General features: G+C 45.2%; 3 protein-coding genes across 4 annotated transcripts in view; all 3 read left to right on the forward strand.

Moving 5' to 3' along the window:
* The window catches only part of LOC115253538 (3-hydroxyacyl-CoA dehydrogenase type-2), a 38312-nt gene extending 27001 nt beyond the window's left edge, over positions 1-11311 (forward strand). Inside the window, exons 1-3 of one of the 2 annotated variants that reach the window (XM_029878050.2) lie at positions 4178-4753; positions 5368-5532; positions 10461-11311. In XM_029878050.2, coding sequence (XP_029733910.2) covers positions 4673-4753; positions 5368-5532; positions 10461-11054 — 840 coding nt within the window. In that variant the 5' untranslated portion in view covers positions 4178-4672 and the 3' untranslated portion in view covers positions 11055-11311. Of the gene's footprint in view, positions 1-4177; positions 4754-5367; positions 5533-10460 lie in introns of those variants that run through there. The other variant, XM_029878051.2, reaches the window with a different exon arrangement.
* A 96-nt stretch (positions 11312-11407) lies between these two features.
* The window catches only part of LOC115269373 (fragile X messenger ribonucleoprotein 1 homolog), a 161741-nt gene continuing 152207 nt past the window's right edge, over positions 11408-20941 (forward strand). The window contains exon 1 of the mRNA XM_062844633.1: positions 11408-11440. Within this exon, the coding sequence (XP_062700617.1) occupies positions 11423-11440 (18 nt within the window). The 5' untranslated portion in view covers positions 11408-11422. The remainder of the gene's footprint in view (positions 11441-20941) is intronic.
* On the forward strand, positions 19853-20936 carry LOC109427473 (3-hydroxyacyl-CoA dehydrogenase type-2-like). The gene is made up of 3 exons (XM_029855142.2): positions 19853-20029; positions 20089-20253; positions 20311-20936. The coding sequence occupies exons 1-3, from the start codon at positions 20021-20023 to the stop codon at positions 20902-20904; spliced, it is 768 nt and encodes a 255-aa protein (XP_029711002.2). The 5' UTR covers positions 19853-20020; the 3' UTR covers positions 20905-20936.

The raw sequence follows: 20941 nt of genomic DNA on the forward strand, positions 1-20941 counted from the left end.
ATGTGTCCGGCCGTTGAAAGATCTTTCAAAACGTTTCATCAAAGACTTGCAGGTAACTTCATTCAAGCCTTTCAAAAAACTTCCACTTGCTTGCGGAAATTTTTATGAAATATAGTGGAACACTACAAATGCATAATCGAATAGAACATCTCATATTGGAACACTACAAATGCGCAATAAACTAGGACATCACATTTTTTGCAGAAACTTACACGATGAAGCTCCCAGAGAAGCTTACAGAAAGTTTGATCAGATTTCCAGTCATCGCTAAAAACGTGCAGAAAGTTTCATCTGAAGCTTTCATACAGCTTCATCAAAAACATCATAAAGCGCCATCGAAGACTTGAAGAGAACTTCATAACAACGAACCATGCAATAAGCAACACCATCTTGTGTAAATCCGTACTAAAAGCGTTCTGAAAGACATATGAGGAGCTTATAGAAAACTTGAACAGAAGCTTGCATACAATTTCATCATAGACTTTACCGAAGTTTCATCAGGAGATTGTCGGAAGCTTCATCAGAAACTGGGGAAATCTTCATCAACTGCTTTCAACCAAGTGCTTTTAGTCGCATCAGAAGCTTTATTAAAGACTTGCAGAACATTTAATCAGATCTGCACCAGCTTGCTTAAAACTTCTCGTAAAGCTTTATCAAAAGCTTGCGGAAAGTTTCAGGAACTTGCAGAAAAGAAAGCTCAGAAGCTTGTAAAAAGCTTTTTCAAAAACACGCAAAAAAATCCTTGGATGTTTTTTTTTTAGAAAACTTCTGTAGAAGCTTACAAAAAGATTGATTAGGATCTGTAAATAGCTGAAAGCTATAGGTTTCCAGAAATTCCAAAGGCTTGGAAGACAACTTAACAAAAACTCTGCAAAACTTCACCAACTTGCGGAAATCTGCGCTAAAATCTGCCTGCAAGTTCCATTTTAGGCATGCGAAAAGCTTCAGTCGAAAATTCATCCCAAACATGCAAAAAGTTGCCTTACATGTTTTCAGGAAGCTTCGGCAGAAGTTAACAAAAAGATGCATCACAGACTGTTTCAACGAATACTTGCATAAAATTTCGGCTCAATAGAAGCTCAATCAAAAGCTTGTCAGATGCTGTATCAGCAACTTGGAAAAGCTTAATCAGCTGCGTATAAAAGTTTCTTCACGAGCTTGTTTATAGTTGCATCAAAAGCGTTATCAAAGACTTGCAGAACATCGTGACAGATTTCACCAGCTTCACCAGATGCATGCTGAAAGTTTCATCAAAAGTTTGCGTACAGCTTCCTCAGCAACTTGCAGAAAAGTGCTATCAAGCTCAATTTTCTTAGATGTTTTCGAAAAGCTTTTGCAAAAAAAAAACAACAACAAAAAGACTAATGAGTAGCTCTCAAACATATCTAACATAAGCTTGCATACAGTTTTAAGCACCATCATAAGCTTGCTGAATGTTCTGTCAGAAACTGATAAAAGTCCAGAAGTTCGTAGAACCCTTCATCAGAAGCAATCAAGGAAGCTGCAGAAGGTTAGAAAAAGATTTATCAGGAGCTTACATATAGCTTCATCAGAAGCCTATCAAAAGCTTGCCGGAAGCTCCATCAGAAACTGACGAAAGCTTCATCCGAAGTTTGCGAAGGGTCCTCATAAGAAGCTTGCTGAACAATTTTCCTTTTGATAAGAAACTTCCAGAGCCATCTATCAAAACACTGCTGCTCATCAAAAGCTTTCAGAAAGCTTCATCCCAAGTTTCAGGAAATGTTTATCAGAAGCTTGTTAATAGCTGTATCACAAGCATGATAAAGCTTTATTGAAAAGGTTTCACCAGCTTGCAAAAATCCTCTCCAAAAGCTTGTTGAAAGTTTCATCAACAGCTTGCGAAAATTTTCTTCGGGAATATGCAAAAAAGAGCTCAAAAGCCTGTGGAAAGCTCCATCAGAAGCAAACAAGGAAGCTTCTGCAGAAGCTTACCAAAAGATGCATCAGAAGCTTACAGGCAGCTTCATCTGAAGTCTGAAGCTTGCAGAAAAATCCATCAGCAGCTTTCCAAAAGCATGCCGAAGCCTTCTTAAAAAACTGGAGAAGTTTGTAGAAGTTCAAAAAACGTCCTCATAAGGCTTTTATTTTGATGAGAAACTTGTAGAGCCAAAACATTGCAAGGAGCTTCATCAAAAACTTTCGGAAAGCAAAATTCAAGAAATTTTCGCCATAAGCATGCTAATAGTTAAATCAGAATCATGATAGTGCTTTAAAGGGCCCCTATAGCCGAGGCGGTAAACGCACGGGTATTCAGCATGACCATGCTGAGGGTGACGGGTTCGATTCCCGGTCGGTCCAGGATCTTTTCGTAAAGGAAATTTCCTTGACTTCCTTGGGCATAGAGTATCTTCGTGCCTGCCACACGATATACGCATGCAAAATGGTCATTGGCAGAGGAAGCTCTCAGTTAATAACTGTGGAAGTGCTCATAGAACACTAAGCTGAGAAGCAGGCTTTGTCCCAATGAGGACGTTACGCCAAGAGAGAGAGAGAGAGAGAGATAGTGCTTTATTAAAGACTTGGGAAATCTGCTCCAGAAGCTTGTTAAAAGTTTCATCAAAAGCTGAAGAAAATTTCTTTCGACAACGTACAAAAAAGTGCTCAGAAGCATGTGGAACGCTTCACCAGAAGCAAACAATGAAGCTTCAGCAGAAGCGTACAAAAACATGTATCAAGAGCTTACAGACAGCTTCATCCGACGCTTAAAGAAAATCCATCAGAAGCTTTTCAAAAAGCTTCTTCAAAGGCTTGCCGAAGCCTTCATCAGAAACTGGCGAAAGCTTCGTCAGAAGCTTGCATGCAGAAGCGTACAAAACCATCTCCTACCTTTTAATGAGAAATTTCCAAATTCACATAACAAAATATTTCATGAAGCTTTCAGGAATAATTCATGGACAAATCCAACAGCACAGACAGATCGCTACAGCTGGAGTAAGCTTAACTTGAAACAAAAACATGGAGGAAGCTCCTATAAAAGACAAAAGCTCCATCAGAAGCTTTTGAGAAGATGTTAAAACCTTGTAAGAAGTTTTATCAGATGCTTGCCAAAAGCTTCGTTGGAAGCTTACCTAAGGTCTTTTTTGAAGTTTCAGAAGAAAAAAAATACTCGGAAGCCTGCCAAGAGTTTTTAGAAAAGTTACAAGAAAGTTGCTCAACTTTGCATAACATAGCCCAGAAAATAGCTGCTGTTTCTAAAAATCGTCCAATGCTAAACAAATACAAATGGCTACCGAGAAAGCTGTTTAGAAGCCATGGAGCTTCCATGGAGTTTTTCGAATACTGATAAATGAACATCTCTGGAAAGAGATCGAACAACAGTTTGTTAAGAGTTCAGAATGCCTTTTCTGAGTACTTTTAAGCTTTTGGCAACTGCTCAATAAGCTCCTCAGAACATCTCTGACGGAGAAATGGCTTGAAATTCGATTTAATAGATTTATCAAGTTGTTAAGATAGTTTTAACAAAGCTTATTAGATACTTGTATTCATATCCGGCAAAGCTTCTCCCAAGCTACTGAGAAACTTTGTAAGCTGAAAAATGAAAAGCTTTTATACAGTTGCTCAGGATCTTCCCAGGAACTGCTGAGGAAACTTCTCATCCAAATCATCCAAAAGTTGTCAGATAAACATCCCAGAAGCTCAAATATTGTTCAAAAAGTTTTTTTATAAACTAGAAAGGCCTTATCACAAATGGTCGAATGACGGTCCGTCAAAAGGACAGGTGTTCGAAAGACATTTGATTGAATTACTAGAAAAAAATGCCCTTTCTGCAGTCTTTCTATTCATTCCTTTTGAGCATTTCTCATTCGACCAAACATCTGAAAAATGTCATGACATGTTTTCTCCATGAAATTCTGTGACATATCTCATCACTGCTGATAAGGAGACTTAGCTAGATCTGCTCTCCTGAGCTTTTTTCGTACTGGAGCTGTTTTGAGAGTTTTGCAAAAGTAGTTTGGAAACGTGTTCCTGGAAGATCCTTTAGATCTGTTCTGGAGGATTGTTTAGATTTGATTAGGAAGCTCATTTAGAGCTGTTTTAAGATCAACAAGAAATGAAAAACAGAAATGACATGGGAAGATAGCTGCTCAGATGTGTTCAACAAAATGAACAAAAACGGCGTGTGAAGCTTTCTTATAGAGATGCTCAAAACGTCTTTCCCTGAAAGCTTTTCATGCATCGGACTTTTTCTCAGTTCTTCAGCCTCATGCCAAAGAACAACTCGTCAGCACATTTCCATCCATCACAATCTTCCGTCTATACCTCCCAGTCTGGTAACTCATGTCTGAGAGACGATTCAGTTTGCCCATCGATCCCGTATCCGTCCCCTTGTCTGTTTGGTTTGTTTTTGGAATATGTCGACCCCCGTGTCTCTCTTCTCCCATTTCGGCCATGACTGCGTATCGTGAGCACTCATCCACATGAGTGCCGCGTCATTCGCTCATCGACGAGAATCACCCATGAGAACCCACCACGACGAAATCCTCCCTGCAAAAGTGTTCGTGAATAGTAAGATGATGCGCGCTAGCGATGATGATAATGATGATGACTGCCTACCTACCTGCAATGCGATGAGCGAATCTTTTTGCGCGCGTGATACTGGTGATGATGATAATGAGATACTGCGAGGGATGAACGAACGAACGAATATTTTATGCGCGCGCTGGAAAAGAACAATCGGATCGAATGTGAATTGGATGATTTTTTGGACGCGAGAGCGCGAGATGATGATGATGTAAGTAAATGCTAGCGTATAACCTTCAATAATATCAAATCGTTCCTAATTTTTGTAACACAGTTTTTTTTTCTCTAATTCTTAAGTCATTCTTTACAAGTTCTCACCCCTTTCCTTCACTCCTCTTTAGTGGTGTTCAAAATTCTTTAAATTTTTCAAAATTTTGCGTTTGTTTCCACCTTTCTCACTGTCTCTCTCTCTTTGAGAGTGAGCGAGACAGTTCCCTTTCTTGTCTATCCGTGTCTGTCTGTGTGTGCGCGCGTCGTCCTCATCAAATCTCCGAAAGAGCTCTGAGCCGATGCGCGCGCGCACTCGCGATTCGAACCGGCGTGGAAAGTCAAGATGGAACAGCAACCACACCCACCGCCACTGCCAATCCCCCTTGTTCTTGAAAGATATCGAGAGTGTGATTCTCCCTTTTGCCCGTGTTTGGTTGTGCCGTTGTTGTTGTTGTTGCTTGTGTGCTACCTACAATTGTTGTGTTCTTTATAAGCTTATGATTTGGTCTTAAAACTTTGTCCCAGCTCTGTTGGACTCGACTGGAAGCTGAGTTCTCTAATCATGTGATTTATTCTTTTTCTCTCTTTATTTCTCTTGTTTCGACCATCCGACAGAACGCGGTAGCTCTGGTGACTGGTGGCGCCTCCGGCCTGGGACGCGCAACGGTGGAACGGTTCGCCCGGACTGGAAGTAAAGTAGTGCTGTGCGATCTCCCCACGTCCAAGGGTGGCGACGTCGCGAAGGAACTCGGCGACAATGTCGTCTTCGTGCCGGTTGACGTAAGTGTTTGTTTTAGGAAGAAAGTTTAACTTTGTTTTGATCAGCTCAAAATTTTATCTTTTTCCGATCGAATCTGATCAAAATTGCGTAAATGTTTTAGTATTTGGAACTTTTCAGATGTTACGCTTGAGTAATAGAGGCAGGGAAGGGAATGGTGATGCAGAAAATATTCGCCTACCTACTGATTGGTCCCACTGAGTCGACAATGAACAACAAAACGAACATACAAAAAGAGCTTCGCCTCGTGGATTCAATTCAGTTGATAGATTATAGCGGATACGAACGGATACACCAAAAGCAGAAGCAGTAGTGCCTGTAGTATTTGCAATTCACAGAAATCCGCTACAAAGCGGCCAGTCTGGCGGAAGGATAGACTTGCTGGAAACTGAAACCAACTGGCGAGTAGAAAGGACAGTTTTGCTCTTGTAGGCAAGAGACAGCTTGGTGGAAGGAAAGACTTGCTGGAAATTAAAGCCAACAGGTGAGTAGAAAGGACAGTTTGGCTCTTGTTTAAAAAAAAAGCAGGCTGGCGGAAGTACATACTTGCTGGAAATTGAAACAAACAGGCAAATAAAAAGCACAGTTTTGCTCTTATACGAAAAAAAGCAAAATGACGGAAGGACAGACTTACTGGAGATTGAAACAAACTGGTGACTGGAAAGGACAGTTTCGCTGCTGCTTGAAAATAATCAGTTTGACGGAAGGACAGCCTTGCTGGAAATTGAAACAAACTGGCGAGTTGAAAGGACAGTGTTGCTCTTGTTTGAAAATACGCAGTTTGGCAGAACGAATGACTGAAAATTGAAAAAAACTGTCGAAAAGAGAGGACAACTGCTCTTGTTTGAAAAGAAGCTGACTGGCGGAAAGCACACTTGCTAAAAATTAAGCAAACTGGCGAGTGGAAAGGACAGTTTTGATCTTGCTTGAACATAAGCAGTTTGACGGAAGAACAGACTTGCTGGAAATTGAGATAAACTGGCGAGAAGAAAGAGCAGTTGTGCTATTGTTTGAAAAGAAGTAGACTGGTGGAAGGACAGACTTGCTTGAAATCACAGCAAACTGGCAAATAGAAAGGACCATTTTGCTCTTGTGGACATAAAGCAGGCTGGTGGAAGGACAGACTTGCTGGAAATTGAAGTAAATTGGCGAATGGAAAGGACAGCTTTGCTCTTGTTCGAAAAGAAGGAGACTGGTGAAAGGACAGACTTGCTGGGAATTGAAACAAAGTGGTGAGTAGAAAGGTAGATGACTACGAACAAGAGAGCGATAGGCTGTCTTCAATGCATACACATCATAGAACTCAAACGCATTCTGATGAACGAAGCCCAATTCTGCGAAGGCCTTGGCAGAAGTAATCGTGATGTGCTCAATCCAGCTTACTGATGTCTCAGTGAACGAACAGGATCAAGAAGAAGCTGCAGCACAAGTTCTTGCATCGTGTCAACTGTGTTCTGAGGAGCTTTCTGTCAGCCGGTAACAAGGCGAAGGCGATCAACACGGTGGCGCAGAAAGATTAACCGCTGAACTGAAATATGAAGATCGTAGACGAGATGATCGTGACGTGGAAGCAGAAGGAGATGCATGAGACGCACCCCCATCAACTGGAGCTCGAGCACATCGATAAGGCGGCGTCGAACACATGGCTGGTGTGGGAAGACCTCTTCTTGGAAACATTAGGTATTATGATAGCTATCCAGGTCCGGGTAATTACGACGAAGAATTACCAGATGTACATATCACACGAAGAGACGTGGAGGATCGCTGTAGGAAGTGCAATTTTGTTGAGGAGAAATGATCGAGCATGACGTTGCTGGATAGCAAATGTTTACTGGATCAGCCTACCACAACGAAGTTGCCGAGGTACAAATTGGTCGACCGATTTGTACTCTGCTATAATTATCAGCTTACCAAGCGAGCTTCTAAAATACGGTGGAGAAGCACTGGTGAGAGCACTACACTGGGTCATTACCAAGATTTGGGAGGAGGAAGCATTACCGGAGGAATGGATGGAAGGTATCGTGTGTCCAATAGTATGGGACAAACATCAAATCCTCGCTCCAGTTGACTTTTTCGATCCCATTTAGGTCCCATATGAACTGTACAAAATTTCAGCGCAATCGGTGAAACTATAATTTAGCGCAAGCGGTTCAAAGTTTGCATAGGATTTACTATGGGAAAAGTTACACTTTCAAACAAAAAATCCCAGAGGTCGCCCTTTGTCTCCTTAATTCAAATCGATCAACGCTTCTTGTAGAAATAACATTTATGAAACTTTCCTTCGAAGACCACAACACGATTGGATGCTTGTGGAAAAAGTTATTGATTTATTACCGATTAGTGATCCAACAAACAGCTTTTTGTTTTGTTTTATTAGCAACACTGTAGCTGCTGCCTTGACTGCTGCTGTTTCTGGGGGTGGTGATGCCTCCCGCCACCCTATGCAACAGCGGCAGCAGCAGTGCTGCTGATAAAACAAAACAAAAAGCTGTTCGTTGGATCACTAATCGGTAATAAATCAATAACTTTTTCCACAAGCATCCAATCGTGTTGTGGTCTTCGAGGGAAAGTTTCATAAATGTTATTTCTACAAGAAGCGTTGATCGATTTGAATTAAGGAGACAAAGGGCGACCTCTGGGATTTTTTGTTTGAAAGTGTAACTTTTCCCATAGTAAATCCTATGCAAACTTTGAACCGCTTGCGCTAAATTATAGTTTCACCGATTGCGCTGAAATTTTGTACAGTTCATATGGGACCTAAATAGGATCTAAAAAGTCAACTGGAGCGAGGATTTATTTTTTCATACATGCGTGTCCCATACTAGTGTCCAATCGACAAAAAGGGCGACAAGTTGGATTGCGGGAACTACCGCGCGATCACACTATTGAGCGCTGCCTAAAAGATACTCTCTCATTTCATCCCGCCGTCTATCACCGATTGCAAGAGAGTTCATGGGACAAGATCAGGCTGGATTCATGGGTCAACGCGCTACAACGGACCAGTTGTTCGCCATCCGCCAGGTGTTACAGAAATGCCGCGAATACAACGTGCCCACTCATCACTTGTTGATCGATTTTAAAACGGCATATAACACAATCGATCGAGAACAGCTACGGCAGATTATGTACGAATACGGATTCCCGGAGAAACTGATACGATTGATCAAGGCAACGATGGGTCGAGTGATGTGCGTAGTTCGAGTATCAGGGACACTCTCGAGTCCCTTCGAATCTTGCAGAGGGTTACGGCAAGGTGATGGTCTTTCGTGCTTGCTGTTCAACATTGCTTTAGAGGGTGTAATTAGAACAGCGGGGATAAACACGAGTGGAACGATTTTCACGAAGTCCGTTCAGCTGCTTGGTTTCGCTGATGATATTGATAGTATTGCTCGTAAATTTGAGACGATGGCGAAAACGTACATCCGACTAAATAGTGAAGCCAGGCGAATCGGAATAGTCATTAATGTGTCGCAGACAAAGCACATGATGGCAAAGGGCTCCAGGGAGGAATCACCACGCCTGCCATCCCTAATTTATATCGACGGTGATGGAATCAAGGCGGTTGAAGAATTCGTGTACTTGAGCTCACTGGTGACCGCCGACAACGACACCAGAGAAATTCAGAGGCGCATTGTGGCAGGAAATCTATCTTACTTTGGACTCCGCAGAACTCTACGATCGAATAAAGTTCGCCGTAACACGAAGTTAACTATCTACAAAACGCTGATTAAACCGGTAGTCCCTCTATGGGCACGAAACATAAACCCAACGTTCAGAACGCGCCCTTGGAGTTTTCGAACGGAAGGTGTTGCGTACCATCTACGGCGTAGTGCAGATGGAAGACGGGACTTGGAGAAGGCAAATGAACCACGAGCTGCATTAGCTGCTGAGAGAACCAACCATCGTCCATACCGCGAAAATCGGGAGGCTGCGGTGGGCGGGTCACGTCAAGAGGATGTCGGATAACAACCCGACTAAAATGGTTCTCGAGAGTCATCCGAGCGGTACAAGAAGACGTGGTGCGTAGCGAGCTAGATGGGTCGATCAGGTGGAGCACGATCTGCGGATCCTACGCAGAGTGCGGAACTGGAGACACAAAGCCATGGACCGAGTGGAATGGAGATGGCTACTATGTACAGCAGAGGCTACTCAGGCCTTAGCCTGATCGGCAAGGTAAGACAAAAAGGTGCAACGGGTAACCCTCATCGATATCGCTGTACCGTTAAACTGTGATTAAAACATTATGTCCAATCAACGTTCTTCGGCAATATAACGAAGTACCGCGATCTAGCGGAGGAGTTGAAGCAGATTTAGCACCTGGAGGACGTCCGCATAATTCCGATTGTTCTCTTGGCAACTGGAGCTATCCCTAAATCTTTTCTGAGATACCTAGACCAGCTAGAGTTCAAGAAGGGCCGGAACAGCATCCTGAAAGCGGCGATTCTTAGGACGTGCAGTACAGTTACACTGCTCCTGAAATTCAGGACCTGAATCATCACAACTAAAAGTACATTCAGACTTAATAGGCTATAAGCAAAACCCAAGGGCCAAGGCAAAATCGGCCCATAAGATCCACAGAGTCTAATCTCCTTTGGCTTGCAGATTGCCCGGGTTTAGTGAAAGCTTATTTTTTGTGAACGCCTTCTGAAAACTAGAATCACTGTTTCAGCCTTATGTCTTTTCAGACTTTTGATATTTGAAAACATGGTGTTTCAGCCTTTCGTTGGTAACTCTATAATCTGTAGAATATTGTTTACCTCGCGTTTCTTCAGACATTCTAGCATGTTTTAGGAAAACTGCAGGGAAATCAATAGAGTCTTTCAGTTGGAATCGGGAAAGGTAAAATCGAGAGCTGATTAAAAACTGCGTTGAACCATGTAATGATAACAGCAAGTCTAACCCAATCCAAATCCCATTTCCCACCCCTCAGGTCCTCTCGGAAAAGGACGTCACCGGTGCGCTGGACCTCGCCAAGACCAAATTCGGCCGCCTGGACGTAACGGTCAACTGTGCCGGTGTCGCCGTAGCCGTTAAGACCTACAACTTCAACAAGAAAGCCGCCCACAAACTGGAGGACTTCCAGCGGGTCCTGCTGGTCAACACGGCCGGAACGTTCAACGTCATTCGGCTGTCGGCTGGCCTGATGGGTGAGAACGAACCCAATCAGGACGGGCAGCGGGGTGTCATTGTCAACACGGCCTCGGTTGCCGCCTTCGATGGACAGATCGGACAGGCGGCGTACGCTGCCTCCAAGGCCGCCGTTGTCGGAATGACCCTTCCGATTGCCCGGGACCTCAGCACCCAAGGTATCCGCATTTGCACGATCGCTCCGGGACTGTTCAACACGCCGATGCTGCAAGCCCTTCCGGACAAGGTACGGGCCTTCCTGGCTAAGACCGTGCCATTCCCGCAGCGTCTCGGTGAACCGTCGGAATATGCGCAGCTGGTTGAGTCGATCGTCGAGAATCCGATGTTGAACGGAGAGGTGATCCGATTGGACGGAGCCCTGAGAATGATGCCTTAAGGTACTACACTACAGTCCTTTTGCTTCCTCGATCCAGTTATCATTCGCAACACAATAAGACGGACTCAGATGCATTTATTAGGTCCTAAGTGAGAGTTTGTGGGGTAGTAGTAGCTAGTAGTTCACCGGTGCCAATGTGCTTGGTGGATCGATTCCTTGTGGGAACAACTGCCAAGCAGTCGTTATTGTGTGCATATCGTGCCTACTTTTTGAACCATGGAAAATAAAGTGTTTTGCTCAGGAGTGCATTTTGTTAACTTTCAGATGGAGTCGTTACTTCGCGTCAAGAGTGAACATTCCTTGCCTCGGGGGTTTCAGTATCCGAAAGGAGGGTCCCTGAGTAGCTTCCCGTGAAGACTTTCACTGGTATGCTCCGTCCGATAAAGGTAAGTGGAGTTGATTCTTTGGAGGGCGGTAATCACACATTATTTGATGCCTACTAAAACATACTACAAAGAACGGAGTTTGGGAACGGAATCTTATGGCCGATAAACCGAGTGATCGTTGAAGTGCTGCTTCCACCTTTCAATAACCTTATGGCCGTTCATAAAGACTCTCGTCATTCTCGCTGCACACTTCGGCTCATGGAACGTAGCCGTTGCGAGATGCGTCGAGCTTCTGCGTTTGTTTCAGACAGCGTTTCATCTCCGGAAAATGGTAGATATGCTGCTTCCGCTTCTGTTTGTATCTTTCCACGTTTCGGCGGATTCCATGTAACCTCTCTGTACTCCTCGACTTACAAATCAACTGCGCTTCTCTTACTCGATGTTGCTATCAGTTTCAGCTGCGTCTTTGATCGATTGCTTCAGTCGTTTTGGGTCGTACAGAATCGGTCGTCGGTACTGTACATTGATGTTGGCGGAGAGTGTAGGGCACGGTTTGATCATCGCAGGTAGTGATCAGAGTAGATGTTAGCGCCATGATAAACCCTGACGTCGATGATTTCTAAAAAGTATCGTCCATCGATTGTGCGATGAGGGAGACTGTACTGAAAGAAGGTGCTATGAATGACTTTGCTCTCTGAGGCTGCAAAGTCGATGACTGCTTTCGTTCTTCAGCTGGTGGGTGCTGAATTTTCCATTCGTCGACCGGACCAGACCTTACCGGATCGTGCTTGAACCTCTCACCGCTAGATGGTGACCTGAACGCAAAGCACGAAGCGTGGAGAAACCACAAATCATCAAGAATCCCGAATCGGCACAAGGAAACGGTTCTCAAGATGGATCCAGCAATCAAGCCAATATCGGAGGTCGGTTGTCGGGCAGTGCAGTATCGCTGTTGGTGCGAGAAGTGCTACGCGCTCCGGAGGACTACAGCTCGTGGGTCATACGCGGCCAAGACACGTTTCCCTTATAGCGTTGCGCAGCTTGTGTATGACGCCTTACGGCGACTCATCACCTCTCTGAGGTTTGATTTAAAGTGGACGATACTTGGCTGGCATGTTTGCTGATGAAGGGGCTTTCGAAGCAGCATCAACCGATGATCCTGGAATTGGAGTCGTCGGGTATGAAGCTAACGGTGGACGTTATCGAGGCAAAAATCCTGCAGGACGTGAAAGTCGGCAAGCACTGTAAATCAAGCGATGGGACGAACCAGGTTACCGAAATTTGTGGCTAAGTCTGCGGTAAAGTCATGTCAGGTTGCCTGTCAGTCCCAAGCAATAAATAGCGGTTCGAAGTCCCTAGCGACGGGTATGACATTCTAGAACAAGAATTTTCCACGATGTGTTGCTTGCATCATCCAAGGCAAGCACCAGTGGTTATCGTTCAAGTAAGGTGCTGAATGAGGCGATGTGACGGTACCAGCGCTGAACATATGCGTAGTGTCCAGCCGGAGCTTTGTCCAGGGCATCGAACACCGACAGGTCGGCCTTCGATGGAACGTATCTCTCGATGTAGCTGTGATCATCGAAGAAGTTGTTGAGTTCCTGCTGTCCCTTGGGGATCTTAACGTCTCCGAAGGCCATTTTTAGCGAATTTTTACGCAAGTTTCAGCGGGAAAACGTGCGATCTTAGCAGAGCACGATGTTCAACCAGCAGTGACAGATTCACGAAAAGCAGATGGGAGAAGGCATTAAGAATATCAGGACGGACAAGACGCCAGCACAAGGCGATCTAAGCGAACCAGATTCCGGGGAATTAAGAGATGCCGATGATACATTTCATGATACGCACATCAGTTAGTAAGGCTCAAAGTGAGGGAGCGGCAAGTAACGAGGATTTCATTTGAGCTTCAGTTTTCTACCTCATGGTACTTCACATTGCGTGCGAGGACAGCGATTGTTGGAAAGGCGCAATATAGTGGAGTGGTATCGGGCGTTGATGAAGAACAAAACTTGGAAGATCACCGATCTACCAGAAGGAAGTAAAGTAGGGAATCGCGCCACTTGGGCGGTGGCTTCTATTTTCGTCTGTTTTCCGCTATAACTCAGTCAAATTTGAACCAATTGACACAATTTTTGGAATGCAGTGAGATAGGTATAGTATCTACCCGTGTACAACATTTCAAGTCAATTGGTTCAAAATTGACTGAGTTATAGTGGAAAACAGACGAATATAGAAGCCACCGCCCAAGTGGCGCGATACCCTACTCCGTTGCAAGTGGGTGTATGAAGTGAGAATGAACCCTGACGGATTTACCGAGAGGTATAAGACCTCGCCCGTTGTCCAGTATGCTACCATCCACTATTTGATGTCGTTATTCGCTAGTCTGAAGCTAATGATTCACCTGATGGATAAAGTATCCGCGTTTCTGCAAGGTGAACAGAGAGAAGAAGCCATCTAAGCATCTAGATATACCAATGCAGCAGCCGGAGGGTTTCGTGGACCCTAGATGTCCGAGAAGCGTGCAGAGGACCAACTGGCCCATGGTCTTTTCGAACGGAAGGTGTTGCGTACCATCTACGGCGGAGTACAGATGGAAGACGGGACTTGGAGAAGACGAATGAATGACCCTTCGCAGAGTGCGAAACTGGAGACAAACAGCCATGGACCCAGGCCTCAGCCTGATCGGTAAGGAAAGGTAAGAGAATCCGGAAAGGATCTGTATTGGTCAATGGCGTCCTTGGAATCCGAGTAACGCGTCAGTCGGACAACGTATTTGCTTGGCCCAGTAGCACTATATACAGCAGTTACTAGAAGGTTTTGGATTGTATTCCAGTAGAGACCTTGGCTGACGCAAATCAAAGGCTAACAAAACAGATGCGCTTTGGCGCCGCAGAAAGACGATTGCAGACGTTGAACGTTCCGTTTCATTAGTTGTTAGGGGTATCTAGCTCCTGGTGCAAGGTACGCGTCCGTTCATTTCTTTCGTCGTAAATTAAGTTAGACAGTTCTGTATCGATTCGCTGAGCGAAGCAATGGTGTTAAGATACGTTCCATCACTGGATACATCTTTATAAAGCCAGGTGAATCGATTTCGTGGAGCTGTCAACGAAAGTCCATAGTGTCGACAAGTACTACGACAGGAGTTATCTGGAGTGTCGGAAAAGATCACCCCATGTGTTGCGACAGCATAAGTGCGATCCGCCTCGCAGAGATAGAATACTGTTACTTGCCATGGAATTACCACATAGACAACATTTCGTGCGTAGACAATTGAAGAGAACATTCCCCAAAATCTCAGCTCGGACTACTTCCCATTGTTTGGGGAAGTTGGCTCTCTGGCCAAAATACCTACTCGATTACCCAAAAAAACTATCCCAAAATCGACTGGAGCCCTTCCAGCGGTTAGTGCATACCAGCTTGGACTACGAGATACACACCTAAAAGCTATAGTCTCACTCTGCGTTATCAAATTTTAAAGTGATCTACTGCTACTAGGCTGCCCACTGCAATGTCCTCAGACTGAAGACGGAACAAGTCTCGCCAAGTCCTCCAGTTGCACGATATCGTGAAAGCTAGCGACATGTTTGTCTGAAACAATGGCCTGGAGTACAAGCTGCACCAATACAATCAATAAAACAAATTCACCTCAAACACAGCTGCACTTTCGGATGGCGACTCCATATCGTTGTTGACTGATGAAACTTCAGTGGTTTACAGTAGTAGGTTCACTAGAGCACTCATATCTTGTTTTCAATGAAGCCTGAATGTCCTGGCAGACTATCTGAATAGTTTTGTATTAACGCGGTGAAGACTTACATCCCTTTTTTAATTCCTTAGATTTGTTCTGATTTCGGTTTGCAAAATCTGTTGGCGAAGATGATCTAGTTAGCGAGAAAGAATCAAAGCAACCATAGGTTAATATTAAATTTAAATAAAATTCATTCCTAGTTTGTCTCTTGTCAAGTCAAGTTGTATTTTTTCTTTGAAGAGTAGAAACCCGATCTACGGCCATTTACCATCCAAGAGGTTTTGGGCCCGCTGAGGACATTCAAGATGGAAAGAACTGGAATCGCCAAACTGACCAACGGAAACTATGAAACCTGGAAGCTTGAAGTGGAGTTCCTGCTGGTGCGAGAAGGTTTGTGGAAATACGTTGTGCCCGGAGTAAAGCCGGAAGAGGCTGCTGACGGGACGAACGCGGCGGAGCTGGCTGCCTGGGACGAGGGCGACCAGAAAGCATGTGCGACCATCGGGCTGCTGCTGGCTAGGACTCAACACGGCCACATTCGAGCAACGCGAACCGCCAAGGATGTGTGGGAAAACCTGCGGAAACAGCACGAGAAGAAGTCGTTGACGTCGAAGGTGCATCTGTTGAAACGGATCTGCGATCTCAAGTTCCAGGAAGGAGACGACATCGAGGATGACCTGGCCGAATTTGTGTTTGAAATGTTGGCCAACGCTGGAACGAAGCTCGACGACGATCTCCAGGTAATCCTTGTTTTCCGTAGTCTGCCAAGCACGTTCGACGTCCTGACCACCACACTCGAAAACCGGTCGGATGACGACCTCACGCTGGCTCTGGTGATGGATAAAATTATCAACGAAGTCCAGAAGCGCAGAGAGGCAGTTCCGGCGGATTCAGCGGTGTTGAAAGTGGACGGAAAATTCAAGTCGATCGTGTGCCACCACTGCCAGAAGGTCGGTCACAAGAAGCGGGATTGCACGTTGTGGCAGAAGCAAAATCGTGGTGAAAATTCTCGGAGTCAACAAGCGGTTGCCATGGATACCAAGAAGGTTCAGTAGGTCGGCTCTAGAGGCACGTTCTCCTCCATTCGGGAAATTTGTGCCGGATTTGGATTCCGGCGCCAGCTCGCACATGTGCGCCAACCGGGAATATTACTTGTCCGTGGAGAAGGCACGCGACGGTACGCCAAGCTTTGTGACGGTTGCTGACGGAAAGAAAGCTTCAGTGAAAGGTGTTGGCAACTGCCGAATCCAATGCTACGGACGCGATGGTGAAGAAAAGCAGGTGGAGCTGACCGGAGTGCTGTTTGTCCCGGACCTGGACATGAACCTTGTATCGGTAGGAAAACTTGTCCAGAAAGGCGCTAACGTGACGTTCAATGAAGACGGATGTACGATTGCCAGTGGTGAAAGGATTGCTGCTGTGGCAAGGCGTTATAATGGTCTCTATCATCTGCAAATGGTGGAGCGCGTGGGTGCTGTGATCGAGCCGTGCAAGGCGAAGAGTTGCTTGCATGACTGGCATCGCAAGCTTGGTCATCGGGACGTCGCGGCCATCCAAGAGCTGAAAAGCCGTGAACTCGCCACGGGCATCAACATCAAGAGATGCGGTTTGGTTTTGCCATGTGAGACCTGTGTGCAAGGTAAGATGACACGGTTGCCTTTCCCGGAGCAGGCAGAAAAGAAAACGAAAGCTGCGATGGATCTGGTCCACAGTGATGTGTGTGGGCCAATGCGAACCGTAACACCGGGTGGTCGTCGGTATTTCCTGACACTCGTCGATGACCACAGCCGGTATACAACGGTGTACCTGTTACGGAAGAAATCTGAAACGTTCGATGCAATCCAGGACTACGAGCAGAAAATGAAGACGTAATTCGGCAGACCGCCGAAAGTGCTGAGGTCGGACCAAGGAGGGGAATATCGTGGCTCTAATCTGGTGGCTTTCCTAAAGAGTGAAGGTATTCGACAGCAGTTTACAGCAGCATATTCACCGCAACAAAATGGTATTGCGGAAAGAAAGAACCGCTCGCTGGTCGAGATGGCCAGGTGTTTGCTGCTGGAGGCAGGTATGTCCAACCGTTACTGGGGTGAAGCGATTAGCACAGCCAATTTTCTTCAAAATTTACTGCCAACGAAGGCGGTCGCACTGACTCCATACGAAATTTGGTACGGAGTGAAACCGGACGTCTCGAAATTGCAAGTTTTCGGAACAGCAGCATATGTTTTCATCCCTGATGTCAAACGAACGAAGCTCGAATCCAAGGCTGAAAAGCTGATCTTTGTCGGCTATTCGCTGCAACACAAAGCATGGCGGTTCATCGATATGAAGACGTGCAGCTCTCTGTGAAGGATGAAGGTACGTCATTTTTTGCCCTCATCATTTTTCGATGTCCAGCGAAACGAGACGGAGCAACGTGGAACAGCTGGTCAGCCTGAACCGGCAATTGAAGCCAGGAACGACGCAGCCGGTAGCGACAGTGAAGAAGATTTCCCAGGATTCGAGGACGATTCGGATACCAGCCTATACGAAGATGCGGATACGGTGGATCAAGTCTCTCAACAAGAAACGGGATCAATCCACGACGAGGGTGCGGTCGCCACACCGAGACGATCATCCAGGATGAACAGGGGTATTCCACCTCAACGCTACGGTGCTGCTGACGGAAGAGTTGCGCGCCACAATGACGATGAACCTCGTACCTACCAAGAGGCAGTAAATAGTCCAGAAGCGGATATGTGGAAGCACGCAATGAGGGAAGAATTGCAATCAATGGACGATCACAACGTGTGGGAGCTAACTACATTGCCAGCTGGCAAGAAAGCCATCGGATGCCGCTGGATTTTCAAGAAAAAAGCGGACGAAACCACCAGTTTGCCAGCTTAATTGGTGGGTTGTTGTACGTGGCCATGTGCACTCGCCCTGATGTTGCAGCAGCAGTTTCAATTCTTGGACGAAAAACTAGTTGCCCATCACAGGGTGATTGGGTTGAGGCCAAGCGTATCCTGTGGTACCTGAAAGGTACTATTGATCACGAACTGATCCTTGGAGCAGACTCCACTCAACTGGAGGTATTCGTAGATGCTGACTGGGCCGGCGACACGAAGGATCGGAAATCGACCACGGGCTATCTGATCCGGTACGCAGGTGGTATGATCGGATGGTGTTCCAGGAAGCAAGATTGTGTCAGCTTAAGCAGTTCGGAAGCCGAATACGTTGCGATAACGGAAAGCTGCAAGGAGTTATCCTGGATTCTACGCCTATTCGACGATCTGGGAATCCACACCCAGCTACATGTTACAGTTCACGAAGACAACCAGAGCGCCATCAAGCAACTGGAATCTAATTTCAGTGAACGGCGTTCGAAACATGTGGATACAAGGTTCCATTACGCTCGTCAGTTGAAGCAGCAAGGAATCATCAGTCCACAATACCTTCCAACAACCGAAATGATTGCAGACATGATGACGAAGCCTCTTCCTCGTGTCAAGCAGTCAAGATTCCGGATCGCAGCTAGGATTCTTCCGTCGAGGAGGAGTGTTGGCGAAGATGATCTAGTTAGCGAGAAAGAATCAAAGCAACCATAGGTTAATATTAAATTTAAATAAAATTCATTCCTAGTTTGTCTCTTGTCAAGTCAAGTTGTATTTTTTCTTTGAAGAGTAGAAACCCGATCTACGGTCATTTACCATCCAAGAAAATCATCCTTTGTGGTTCAACGGTAGTATAGTTCAACGTGTCCGATTATCTTGAAAAGGCCTTGGATGCCAAGTTTCTTTTTAGGTAATTGGCTTCTTTAGCGGTGTTCAGATAACTCCATATTCTGAATCTGCATGTCAAACTGAGCCAAAATCCAAATTTTCATGAATTTTGGAGTCCGGGAACCTATTTAAAAATCAATTTGAAGTTTGTATGGGAGCGATTTGTCGAATCACCCCTCATCGCAGTTTGTACTGGGCGGAGCTGTCAAACAGTTGCTCAGCTGTCAAAAGGTGATTTCAAAAAATCTCTTTGAAATTGATTTTAGGTATCAAAACAGAGTTCTAAAAATCTGAAAAAAATCATAGTGGCTCAGAAAAAGGTGCTCTTTCGTATAAAACCAAAAAATCAACACATTTTTCAAAATTTAAAAACCCAATTGGTTGACAAGACTTCGTACCATCCTGCTAATGACACTCCATCATCTCATCAACTGGAAGTTAACCTTGTCCTAAAAGAACAATCTCGTTGGAACAGATCTACTTCCACAAATTGGTTATTGCCTGCCAATTGTGGAGAGTCTCTATGTTTTAGTGCAGCATAGCAAACAGCTAGTGGTTAAGGCTATGGATTGCCAATCCGAAGACGGCGGGTTCGATTCCCCTTGCAGTCGGGAAAATTTTCTCGACTCCCTGGGCATAGTGTATCACTGTACTTGCCTCACAATATACAAATTCATGTAATGGCAGGCAAAGAAAGCCCTTCAATTAATAACTGTGGAAGTGCTCAAGGAACACTAAGTTGAAGCGAGGCTGGTCAAGTCCCAGTGGGGACGTAGAGCCTCAAAGAAGAAGAAGAAGAAGCAAACGTTCAATGTAAATTTATATGTGCTAAATTGTAATTTTGTTGCTCTGTGGTACATCCAAGGCCTAGGAAACATTTTCTTCTGTTTTTCATTATACGAACATTTACATTTGCATTACAAACAATATGCAACTCAATATTGAATATGTCTTTCTTCATATGCAGTCAATCCGATTATGTTTTGGTCAAGTTCAGTCACCAAAATGCTCTCTGTACCGTTGCAAAGCTACCGTAGATAAGACGTTTTCCCATCACCATCGGTTATCTCATCGTTGGCTTTGCGCGATAACGAATCACTGCTGGTCCAGTATTCATCTAAAAGTCCGGAGAAAATGTTGAAGGTTCGTTTGTTCAATTTCGTATTCGTAAAAACAGTATTTAGTCGATCGATAATTTGCAGAATGCCGTTTCATTGATCACCGGTGGATCGTCCGGGCTTGGATTCGCCACCGTCGAACGGTTTGCCCGCGCAGGATGCCGAGTAATTCTGGCCGATCTACCATCGTCCAACGGAGAAAAGGTCGCTTCTCAGTTAGGGGAAAATGTGATATTCGTACCGACGGATGTAAGAAATTCTGAGTTCCAAAAGTCTGTCATCATAACCAAAGTATATCCGTTGTAGGTTTCCTCGGAACAAGATGTCACCAATGTCCTCGCAGAAACCAAAAGTCGATTCAGTCGGTTGGATGTTCTAGTTAATTGTGCCGGGATCGCCTTTCCGGAGAAGGTCTACGACTTCAAAAAGGACCGACCGCACAGTTTGAAATCGTTTCAAGCGCTGTTGAACGTCAATACGGTGGGAACGTTCAACGTAATTCGGTTCGCCGCTGGTCTGATGGGTCAAAACGATCCGGATGGTAACGGTCAACGGGGAGTGATCGTCAATACGGCATCCGTACTGGGTTACGATGCCCAGACGGGGTTGGCGGCGTATTCAGCCACGAAGGCGGCCATTATTGGAATGACCTTACCGATTGCCCGTGATCTTAGCGGTCAGGGCATTCGGGTGATGACGATTGCGCCTGGTTTGTTTGACACTAAGATGACCGGAGAGCTACCCAAGGAGGCGGTAAAGATGCTGATTAGCACCATTCCATTTCCCAAGAGGGCTGGACATCCGGCGGAATTTGCCAAACTGGTTCAGGATATTGTGGAGAACCCTATGCTAAATGGAGAGGTGATTCGATTGGATGCTGCGGCTAGGTTCAACATTTGATTTATTTGCAAAATAAACGAGTGGTTTTTACAAATAG

This window comes from Aedes albopictus, chromosome 1 (genome assembly GCF_035046485.1).
Source record: "Aedes albopictus strain Foshan chromosome 1, AalbF5, whole genome shotgun sequence".
Lineage (NCBI taxonomy): Eukaryota > Metazoa > Arthropoda > Insecta > Diptera > Culicidae > Aedes > Aedes albopictus.

Excerpts from the sequence above, each read along its gene's own strand:
- LOC109427473 (XM_029855142.2), top strand. Across the intron at positions 20,254-20,310 it reads TGATATTCGTACCGACGGAT|GTTTCCTCGGAACAAGATGT; the intron begins GTAAGAAATTCT and ends TATCCGTTGTAG.